This window comes from Pristis pectinata, chromosome 3, assembly GCF_009764475.1.
Source record: "Pristis pectinata isolate sPriPec2 chromosome 3, sPriPec2.1.pri, whole genome shotgun sequence".
NCBI classification, from domain to species: domain Eukaryota; kingdom Metazoa; phylum Chordata; class Chondrichthyes; order Rhinopristiformes; family Pristidae; genus Pristis; species Pristis pectinata.
This window is the reverse complement of record NC_067407.1, coordinates 39,261,904-39,273,723: the sequence shown is the minus strand read 5'-3', so window position 1 is coordinate 39,273,723 and position 11,820 is coordinate 39,261,904. Positions and strand designations below refer to the sequence as shown.

Sequence of the window (11,820 nt, the reverse complement as noted above, 5' to 3'; positions counted from 1 at the left end):
GGGAGAGAGAGAGAGAGAAAGGGGAGAGAGAGAGAGAAAGGGGAGAGAGAGAGAAAGGGGAGAGAGAGAGAGAAAGGGGAGAGAGAGAGAGAAAGGGGAGAGAGAGAGAAAGGGGAGAGAGAGAGAAAGGGGAGAGAGAGAGAAAGGGGAGAGAGAGAGAAAGGGGAGAGAGAGAGAAAGGGGAGAGAGAGAGAAAGGGGAGAGAGAGAGAAAGGGGAGAGAGAGAGAAAGGGGAGAGAGAGAGAAAGGGGAGAGAGAGAGAAAGGGGAGAGAGAGAGAAAGGGGAGAGAGAGAGAAAGGGGAGAGAGAGAGAAAGGGGAGAGAGAGAGAAAGGGGAGAGAGAGAGAAAGGGGAGAGAGAGAGAAAGGGGAGAGAGAGAGAAAGGGGAGAGAGAGAAAGGGGAGAGAGAGAAAGGGGAGAGAGAGAAAGGGGAGAGAGAGAAAGGGGAGAGAGAGAAAGGGGAGAGAGAGAGAGAGAGAAAGGGGAGAGAGAGAGAAAGGGGAGAGAGAGAGAGAGAGAAAGGGGAGAGAGAGAAAGGGGAGAGAGAGAGAGAGAGAAAGGGGAGAGAGAGAGAGAGAAAGGGGAGAGAGAGAGAAAGGGGAGAGAGAGAGAGAAAGGGGAGAGAGAGAGAGAAAGGGGGGAGAGAGAGAGAAAGGGGGGAGAGAGAGAGAAAGGGGGGAGAGAGAGAAAGGGGGGAGAGAGAGAAAGGGGGGAGAGAGAGAAAGGGGGGAGAGAGAGAAAGGGGGGAGAGAGAGAAAGGGGGGAGAGAGAGAAAGGGGGGAGAGAGAGAAAGGGGAGAGAGAGAGAGAGAAAGGGGAGAGAGAGAGAGAGAGAAAGGGGAGAGAGAGAGAGAGAAAGGGGGGAGAGAGAGAGAGAAAGGGGAGAGAGAGAGAGAGAAAGGGGAGAGAGAGAGAGAGAAAGGGGAGAGAGAGAGAGAGAGAAAGGGGAGAGAGAGAGAGAGAGAGAGAAAGGAGAGAGAGAGAGAGAGAAAGGAGAGAGAGAGAGAGAGAAAGGGGAGAGAGAGAGAGAGAAAGGGGAGAGAGAGAGAGAGAAAGGGGAGAGAGAGAGAGAGAAAGGGGAGAGAGAGAGAGAGAAAGGGGAGAGAGAGAGAGAGAAAGGGGAGAGAGAGAGAGAGAAAGGGGAGAGAGAGAGAGAGAAAGGGGAGAGAGAGAGAGAGAAAGGGGAGAGAGAGAGAGAAAGGGGAGAGAGAGAGAGAGAAAGGGGAGAGAGAGAGAGAGAAAGGGGAGAGAGAGAGAGAGAAAGGGGAGAGAGAGAGAGAGAAAGGGGAGAGAGAGAGAGAGAAAGGGGAGAGAGAGAGAGAGAAAGGGGAGAGAGAGAGAGAGAAAGGGGAGAGAGAGAGAGAGAAAGGGGAGAGAGAGAGAGGAGAGAAAGAGAGAGAGAGGAGAGAAAGAGAGAGAGAGGAGAGAAAGAGAGAGAGAGGAGAGAAAGAGAGAGAGAGGAGAGAAAGAGAGAGAGAGGAGAGAAAGAGAGAGAGAGGAGAGAAAGAGAGAGAGAGAGGAGAGAAAGAGAGAGAGAGGAGAGAAAGAGAGAGAGAGGAGAGAAAGAGAGAGAGAGAGGAGAGAAAGAGAGAGAGAGGAGAGAAAGAGAGAGAGAGGAGAGAAAGAGAGAGAGAGGAGAGAAAGAGAGAGAAAGGAGAGAAAGAGAGAGAAAGGAGAGAGAGACACCAGCCTGCTAGTTTTCTCTATCAATGGATGAGAAACAATAACTGTGTCTTTTACTACAATCCACGTATGGAAATTGGGATTAATCCGGTGGAGTTCACTTTGTTGCTGACCTGTAGAGGGAAAAAGGTATTTGTGTGGACGACCACGATTCGGATGCTTTTCAGGGTGAGGACGTCACTACCAAATAAACACTGAGGTGTCGTTTGGGTTCCATCGTGGAACATTTGGATTTCGTAATTACTCTGTTCTCTCTACATCTACGTTTTATCTTCAAACAACGGTGGTTGTTGAAGAAGCCCTTGCTCATGTTTCACCTTATGGCTTGCGGAACTGAATTTTAAGAACCATTCCTGGACTTGGAGTTTGGGACTTTGCCACACACACACACACACACACACACGACGAGTTTAGTTTTGGGGGGGGTTAATGTTCAAGGTTTAACATTTTTACTTCTAACATTCTAACATTTTTACTTTTACTTTTCTTATTATCATAAGTAGTTATTAATAAAGTAGTTTTTAAACACTGAATCATGACTCAGTGTGTTTCTTTTGTTGCTGGTTTGTAACACCTGGACAATGGGGGCAAAAGTGTCCCCAATGTTGTCCTCATCCTGATGACTACCTTCGTCTGTGGCTGCATCAGGCTGTGCGTGGAACCAAAGTACGTGGGCAGCAAGTGTCACTACGTGCCGAGGTTCTACCTGTCCCCGGTGTTGCGAAGGATGGGCCTGGCCCTGTTGCTGCGCAACGTCCCAGTCAGCTGGACGTTACCGCACTACCTGTCCTTCATGAAAAAGTTCTTCCAGACCAACACCTTCGACCACAAGTCCATCAGGCAGTGGTCAGCAAGGAACATCCTGCAGACACTGCAGAAGGACTCGATGGATACTGTGGGGTGGTTCCCTGAGCAGACTGTCCAGACCATCTGGCAGAATACCTCATCGCCAGAACTCACCAGCAAGCACCGAGACCTTGCTTGGCTGGCAGTGAAAGGGGCCCTCCCAGTCAGATCCTTCCTGCATGGTCAAAATAAGTCCCAGCGCGCTGCCCTCAGGAGGACTGCGCTGGGGACGAAACGGTCACCCACCTCTTTGCGAGCTGTGGGCTTGCAAGGAGGGTGTGATGAAAGATGGAAGAGTCCTTGTCACGTTTCATCCCCAGCAGCTGTGTAACAGAGGATTCTCTGATCTACAGGCTGTTCCCGTGGACACACACACAGACAGACATCAACTGCTGCTGGAAGCTCATCAACTAGGTAAAAGATGCCCTTTGGTCTGCCCGAAACTTGTTGGTCTCCCAGCACTGTGAGATCTCCATAGAGGAATGCTGCTGACTGGCACATTCCAGGCTGCAGGAGTACGTGCTGAGGGACACACTGAAGCTGGGTGCAGCCAACGCAAGGGCTCAGTGGGGAAGGACTAGAGTTTAGGGTTCTTCTGCCACTGGAGAGGGAAGGGTGGGGTCAGGCGAGAAAGCCCCTTAAATATTGTAAATAGGGGATTGGGGTAGCACCCTAGGGAGCCACACGAGTGTCATCGGTGCTGTGTTTTTTATACAAGAAGGTAACACTAATGATTGATCCGAACAAGAATGTAAAGGTTTGCACTGTTTTATTGTTGTATATAGTATGTTTTTTTTATGATGAATAAAGTTTATTTTGGAATAAAAAATGTATAGTGGGGTTGATATTCCACTTTGTACTTTGCCTAATCCAGCCATAACTGCTGCTGCAGCCCAGTACATTCAGGCTGAATTTTGGATGCAGCCCAGAAGCAAAAAGCATGTCACTGAACATTTGTTTCCACTTTTGGACGAAGTTGAGCAAACGATTCCATACCATGACAATGATTTATAGTGATGCAGCTTGATGTATCCCATTTCTGCCACCCAATGCTGTGGTAATAAAAAGTGTATACTACAAAGGACACCTGCCTCCCCTCCTTGGACTCTATCTTTACCTCTTGTTGTCTTGGTGAAGCAGCCAACATAATCAAAGACCCCACCCACCTGGGGCATTCTCTCTTCTCTCCTCTTCCATCGGGTAGGAGATACAGAAGCCTGAAGGCACGTACCACCAGACTTAAGGACAGCTTCTACCCCACTGTGATAAGACTATTGAACAGCTCCCTTATACAATGAGATGGACTATGACCTCATGATCTACCTTGTTGTGACCTTGCACCTTATTGCACTGCACTTTCTCTGTAGCTGTGACACTCTGTACTGTTATTGTTTTTACCTGTACTACCTCAATGCACTCTGTACTAACTGCACTGTGTAATGAATTGCCCTGTACGATTGGTTTGTAAGACAAGCTTTTCAGTGTACCTTGGTACAAGTGACAATAATAAACCAATACCAAGAAGCTGAACTACCTGGGTTTGTAAACAGTATAACTGAGCACACCCTGTATTTAACATTCAAATATTGCCAAGTTCCACCTTGTGCAATTTGGTTTCCTATCACTTAAAGTAGATTTCTAACTCCCACACACCAATTCAATCAACTCTCCCCTCAACTGCAGTGAACATCCAGACGCATAAAAGGAAAAATTGGGCAAGACAAGTCATAAATATGAAGTGTTGGTAAGTGGAAGCTGGTTAGGCCATAGCTTCTCAAGCACCAATCCAGGTCGCTTGGCCTCTTCAGGTCATTAATTTAAGGCTGACTGGTTGCCCTGAAGCAATAAGAGCCAAGTGAGGCAAGGCAGGGTAGGAGTTGGGAGAAGGTTAGGAGAGGTCTGAGAGCTGGGGAAGATCTGCAGATGAACATGTTCAAACGTAATCCTATTCTACCCAGTAAATAGCATGATCCACTGCAAACTAGCCCAGTCAGGAAAAAAAAACAAAAAAAAACAGGATAGGTGGGAACAGAAATTGCTATTGAAAGAAAACCAGAGCTGCTCCAAGCACCAGTCTCCAAAATCACAATGGCAACTGTTGGTTCTGTTATTCGTCCTGCAGCCTTCATATTCTATCCAGCTCTTATGGTAGTGCAAGGCAGGAAGACATGGAGCCAAAGGGAGAAGCTGAATTTAGAGAAGCATGATGTTGCAGGGCAAGGGTTGTCAATAATACAGTGGATTTCACTGCTACTTAATTACCCTCCAGTGACTCTACTATAGAAGACAGGTGATTCATTTGGTTCATGCAAGAGTATGAATTGGATAATTTGCAAAGATTCAAGGCCCTGTGTTATCCAGAAATGAATCTGTACCACATGGAAAGTAGATAGAGGAGAATCTTGAAAGGTTTTGAGTTGTTTGGGGATGAGGAAATAAGCATTTTGTTTTCAAATTGGTGAGAAGAGAAAGATTGATTAAAGTAACCAACTATTTAAAACATTTTCTTTGTGATAGAAAAAACAATTCAAGTTTCATGAAAGACTGTAGGGCATGGATCTAGGCAGAAAGACTAGATGTTTAGGTTGTGAATGCAAGAATAAATGAACAGAGAAGCAGCAGCGTATAATTATTTAGGCAATGTAAATGGATAAGTACTACTCTCACCCACACAAGTCACGATTTTCAGATATTTACACTTACATAGGTTTGTTACAATCATTGGAATCCACACAAATGCAATTGAGGGAGATTTGGAAATTTAAATCTGCAGAAAAGGTTATCATGCTTTTGGAAGAGGTATTACAGGTAATACTTTGGAAAAGGTATTACAGAATCTTATTTTTGTTAATTTGTTCTACGATGAGTATTTTAGCTTTAAATTTCCCTTAGAGAAGTGCTATGAAATATCTGTGCAACAAAAGTGAGCAACATTTTAAGGTGCATTGAGTTGAGGTAAAATCTACAAAATGCCTTAATCTGCAAAATGACTAGAGCTCATTTACTTAGCCACTTTTCAAATTGGATCCTATTGGTGCAATCATCTCTGCCCAACCCTCCACTCCTGCCAAATAAAAGACAATGCTTAAAAAGCAATTCCTTTGCTTACTTGTTTAAGTTTCTTCCTCTTGTCTTTAACCGATAATTTCTTGTCTTCCACAATATTTTCCAACAACTCAGCTATGGCAATCTGAGATATTGTAAGCTTTTGCTCTTCAAATTCCTTACTACTTATCTGTTGGCAGAACGTATACATTGGGACTGGAGCATTTAAGTCTGTGCATGGATACCGAATCTGAAATGCAATGAGCATAAATTAATATACTTTTACATTCCACACTGTTTAAACTGAAATTGAATTGTTACCACTTTGAAGCAAATGAACAGTTTCAAAATAATTTCAGTAAAAATATGGCATACCTGAACTTTTTGGAGATGATTGATGTGATCTTCCACCGCATTCTGCAGATAAGATGGTACTTGCAGAATCTCTTGATGGTGGTCCAGTAGAAAAGAAACAAGTCGCATACCTAGTAATTCATCAAGATCAAGTTCTTTCTTGCAACGTAATATACAATGTGAAAAGGTGTGAATGACCTGTGAAGTAAAAGAATTACAGTGAAGAAATAAGATGCTAATTCTGTTCTTTCATTGATTTCTTCTTTTCCTCCTCCACTCCTCAGTGGACTCAGCCAACCAATTCTATCATGGGTACAGCTCCCCGCACCAGAGGACATCTGCAAGAGGCAATGTCTCAGGAAGGTGGCATCCATCATCAGGACCCCCACCATCTGGGCTATGCCCTCTTCCTGATGCTGCCAGCATGCAGGAGGTACAGAAGGTGGGTATTTCTTTAAAGAATAATTTCGGTTTAGGATTTGCAGATCTCCCTGCACTGAACTGAGCTCTAACTGAACAGGCTGAAACTATATAAAACTTTGGTTGGGCTAGACTTGGAGTCTTGCATGCAATTCTGGTCACCCCATTACAGGAAGGTTGTGGATGCTTTGGAAAGGGTGTAGAAGAGGTTTACCAGGATGCTACCTGGTTTAGAGGGTATGAGCTATAAGGAGAGGTTGGACAAACTTGGGTTGCTTTCTCTGGAGTGTCGGAGGCTGAGGGGAGATCTGATAGAAGTTCATAAAATTATGAGAGGCATAGATAGTCAGTCATAATCTTTTTCCCTGGGTACAAATGTCAAGTACAAGAGGACGTGCATTTAGGGTGAGAGGGGGAGCGTTTAAAGGAGTTGTGCAGGGCAAGTTTTTTTTAAACAAAGAATGTGGTAGGTGCCTGGAATGGGCTGCCAGGAGTTGTGGGTGGAAACAGATATGACAGTGGTGTTTGTTAGATAGACACATGAATATACAGGGAATGAGGGAAACGGATCATGTACAGGCAGAAAAGATTTAGTTTTATTTGGCATCATGTTTGGCACAGACATCATGGGCCAAAGGGCCTGTTCCTGTACTGTATTGTTCTATGAAGCCTGAATACTCACACATCAAGGTTCAACAACAGTTTCTTCCCCACTGCCATAGGTTCTTCAACCAACCTGAAAAATCTTAACATTTTCTTCTCTCTCTCTCACACAATCTTGCATTGGTGTCGTTATGTTAACTTTATCTTGCACACATGTAAGTTATGTATAATTAATGTTAATTTGTTTATGTTAACTTATGTTTGTCCTCATCTTGTAATGTACAGTGCTGCAAAAGCTAATTTTCGTGGCATTTATACATTGTGTATGTATGCCTATGACAACAATAAGGCTGCATCCTCAGCCCCCTACTCTAATCCCTATACACTCACAACTGCATGGGTAGATTCTGCTCTAACTCCATCTATGAGTTTGCAGATGATACCACCATAGTGGGCCGTATCTCAAACAATAATGAGTCAGAGTGCAGGAAGGAGATAAAGAGCCTTAGTGATATGGTGTCATGACAACCACCTTTCCCTCAATGTCAGCAAAACAAAAGAGCTGGTCATTGACTTCAGGAAGGGGTGCGGTGCACATGATCCTGTCTACATCAACAGTGCTGAGGTCAAGAGAATGGAGACCTTCAAGTTCCTAGGAGTGAACATCACCAAAAGCCCATCCTGGTTCAACCACATAGACTCCAAGAAAGCTCATCAACACCTCTACTTCCTCAAGAAGCCAAAGAAATCTGGCATATCCCCTTTGACCCTCCCCAATTTTTATTCATGCATCATAGAAAACATCCTATCTGAATGCATCACGGCTTAGTAGGGCAACCGCTCTGCCCATGACCGTAAGAAACAGCAGAGTTGTGGACACAGCTCAGCACATCATGAAAACCAGCCTCCCCTCCATGGACTCTGTCTATACTTCACTGAATCAATAAAACAGCCGACATAATCAAAGACACCATCCACCCCAGACATTCTCTTCCCCCCCTTCCATCGGGCAGAAGATTAAAAAAAACCTGAAAGCATGTACCACCAGGTTTAAGGACAGCTTCTATCCTGCTGTTATAAGACCTTTGAAGTCTCCTAGTATGATAAGATGGACTCTTGGCCTCTCAATCTACCTCATTATGACCTTGCACCTTATTGTATCCCTGCACTGCACTTCTCTGTAACTGTAACACTTTATTCTGCATTCTGTTATTGTTTCACTTTGTAGTACCTCAATGCACTGTTGTAATGAATTGAGCTGTACAAACAGTATGCAAGACAAGTTTTTCACTGTACTTCAGTACATGTGACAATAATAAACGAATTTACTAATTAACTTGAACTTCCTCAGGCAGTAATGCTTCCCAATATAGTAATACAGCTCACCTGTATATCACTCAAATGGCAATTCTTCATGTATGCCAAAACAAATCAGTTTCAATGGACTACTTGACCAAGTTATGGTAATGGTGCAGGCTTTAGACTGACTCTTGCTTGAAACTGTATCAGGTTGATCAACAGTGATAATGATCATGTCTTGCCTTCATTTCTTTCATATATTCAATAAAGTATAAAGTATTTCACTCCTATATGTAGCATTGGTGAGATTTGAGGGGGAAAAAATGGCCCTACTGGATTAGATAATGTTAAATTGGGGGTTGGGTGGCATGCAAGATAGCATTTTAAATTTTTCCTTTCCAAAATAATACACAATTTCCACTGGTACATGAATCATCAATTTAGGTTCAAGCTGGAAAATAAGCAGGACTTTAAAACAATTTTCACACAAGGACCTTTTAAAATATGGAATTCATTACAAGTAGCTTTTGAAATAAAAAAAAATTGACATAGGATGACAACATTTGCTATGAGTTATACATTTCCAGTACATCTTCAATGAAGGAAAGATTTGCACAAATGAAATAGTGCACTTTTCTATCTAGTCAAGAAAAGATTCCAAGTGGTGAAATGCTAATTTATAGCATTTCCTATGGCATCACCCACTAACATATCAGACAAGGAAATTTTCTTTACCTTTTAATCACTCCTCTTTTACATGACCCCTTACCAATGCAGAATTCAAAAAAGATACTTAATAAGCTCAAGGCATAGCTGTCATCAGTATTTATACAAATATTCTGCCTTAGAAGAGCCAAAATTAAATGCTTATTAGAAAAATAGAGGTTACAGCTTATCTCATCTTGCTTTCCTCAGTATGGCTGTCTACAAGCTAAAGTTCCTGCAAGAATTAAATGAAACAAGTGGACGATTTCAATTCCTATAGAACCAATTGTAGCACTAACCTAGTAATTTCACACAGTAGTCACAAAAGTACAAGTAATAAACTAATCACAATGGTACAAAGGAGGTTACTCTTTCTGTGACTGGTGTGGGGAATGTCATTGAAGATCAACAGAAGGGACTTAACTGTTGGTTGGCTGTGTCCAATTGACAAATGCTCAATGTCAAGACTGTGCATCATTTCGTTCTGTGATTAGAAAACATTCTATTCTCTTCTAAAGTTACCACCTACCCTATATTTTATAATATGAGAATTCAGACAAATTCAGCTTGGTACCAAGGCATAATCATATTGTATTTCAGCACACCAGGTCACTTCAGAAGGGAGTAGCCACATACCAACATCCTTGTTCCCATTGCATCATGAAGCTGTGGCATATCAACATTCTGGCTAATACGAGATATCATGCGCATAAGTAGTTGCAGTTTTCTACGACTGGGTGGAGGCAAAAGGAGGCAACATATCTGGAGTGCTTCTATTGCAACCTGCTCCAGATGGGGTTGCAGTAAACCTATGATATACAAAGAGGTAATCAATTTTTATTCTTCCCAATCTTCATTCAGTCCAAATATTACGTGTATATAAACTAATGTATAGATAACCAGTTATTTCAGAACTTAAATTTGAACATTTCAACATAAACAGATCAGAGTTTCTTAATGTACAGTTTGGAAGAATTATTAAAATTTACTGTATTTATCATTGTTCTCAATCTACAAATGTTAAATCACCATTTACCCAGTCTAAATATAGTGATAGTAACAGATTGTGGGTTACAAGTTCATCTTAGTTGTCAGCATCAGGCTACTGTAGTGTTAAATATCCATTTTCAATATTAAAAATGCATAAATCACTTAACTTTCACACATTTGACCGTTGAAGAAAAATGACAAAAACACAAAAGCTCAGACAAAGACAAGCAATGCATGCAGTATTAAGCATTATTCTTACTTTGTGTGTCATTTAAACATTGTACAAAGGTTGAGTGGCCACCATTTGAAGAGCAGTTCTCAGATCCATCCACAGTATATTTATAACACTGGAACATGGCTCCATCTGAAGTTGGATATCCAGTTCCCTCTGTGTTAGCCAAACTGGGTCTTCTTAATCCTAGCTGAGGTGAACAATAGGGTTTCATCGTAACTTCAGCAACTGGAGCATTTATATTAAAACAGCTGCCCACATCTTTGGATATTTTACAGTTATTTGCTGAATAAAATTCATGGCAATTAACTTTCGAAAAATAGCGCAATCTTCCAAACTGTGGATCTTGATTATGTTGATCCTGACCTTGAACTGATTTTTGGTCGATTGCATTGGTTGTATCGCCATTGAGCAATTCTTGATTTGTATAATTAGTCCAAGGTTCTTTATTGGATTCAGCCAAGGTCCACGCTGAGCTACACATAGAGGTAGAATTAGAAACTTGCTGTTTGCCACTTTCCAGATAAAGATTTGACATTGATTCTGCTTTAGGTCTACCATTAATGAGAGACTGAATGCTCTGATTATGGTACTGTTCAGTACCATTTTGATGCCTTGCCACATTCAGGTTAACGTGGCTCAGTGGCTTGCGTAGTTTATCTCCACTTGCAATGTGTCCTACTGAGTAGTGCCTTGACATGATTGGGCAGCGCTGTCTGTGATCATTTTTTAAGTGAGATAGGTTTTGATAGCTGCCTCCTATTAATTGCTCTTTAATATCAGCTTTCTTATTGCTTTTCACATGTTGGTTTAGACGTCTAGCACATCCTTTTTGAAGATTATGCTCATTTCGAAATAGTTTCTGCTCAGGTATATCGAATTCCTCCTGTTGCTGTGTTGGTTCCTCTGAAATGTCTTTGCGAATTAAGCTTAATAACAGGCATTCAGTCGATTTGAAAGAGTTTTTATGACTATTCAGGTGCTGTGATTTTGTTGGCTGTAGACAACCATGTTCATCCAAATTCTTGCGCTTCCCTTGCTGTCTGTTTGAAATCATGATGTAACCACACAAAACTAGCAGAAAATCAAAAGAGATTTAATAGAAATTGCAAACAAACACTAAGCATTCATGGGGTGCAGCAAAGACAATACACACACCATTGCAAAATGTGTTAGTGACATCAAAAGCACATAGCAAGTTGATAAATATGAAAACGAACATTTAAAAAAAAGGTATAAAAGTATTTTGAACAGTTTAACTACCCCATAAAGTCCATTTATGAGTTTTGATTATTTTTGCTTTCATGTACCTACCTAGTATATTCACAAAGAGTTCATAATGTTCAAATGTAAGCAGTGGCTCAGGAAGACTTATAAAGTAATCTGCAACTGTTTTAAATACATCTCGCTCAAAACCAGGGTAAGTTGGCTGATTCAGGTCATTGTGCCGGGGCCCTGAATTAAAGTCATAAATATAAATAAAAACAAAAACAGTAATACCACATTGCACAGTAAAGTTAAATCAGTTCTGAGGACCTAACAAATTAGAATGGAAATGAGAATTACTAGTTCAACTTTGAAAAAAGTCAGATTTCAAACAGTAAAAGGGTAATTACATTTACTTATTAATTAACCAAACAGATT

The 11,820-nt window shown here is 41.7% G+C and overlaps 1 protein-coding gene across 2 annotated transcripts in view; it reads right to left on the bottom strand.

Annotated features, from left to right (window-relative positions):
* Positions 1-11,820, bottom strand: part of LOC127568741 (DEP domain-containing protein 1A-like) — a 42,580-nt gene that overhangs the window by 8,235 nt on the left and 22,525 nt on the right. Inside the window, exons 7-11 of one of the 2 annotated variants that reach the window (XM_052012831.1) lie at positions 11,491-11,631; positions 10,204-11,250; positions 9,591-9,763; positions 5,949-6,125; positions 5,638-5,823 (exon numbers count right to left, since the gene is read on the bottom strand). In XM_052012831.1, coding sequence (XP_051868791.1) covers positions 5,638-5,823; positions 5,949-6,125; positions 9,591-9,763; positions 10,204-11,250; positions 11,491-11,631 — 1,724 coding nt within the window. The remainder of the gene's footprint in view (positions 1-5,637; positions 5,824-5,948; positions 6,126-9,590; positions 9,764-10,203; positions 11,251-11,490; positions 11,632-11,820) is intronic. The other variant, XM_052012832.1, reaches the window with a different exon arrangement.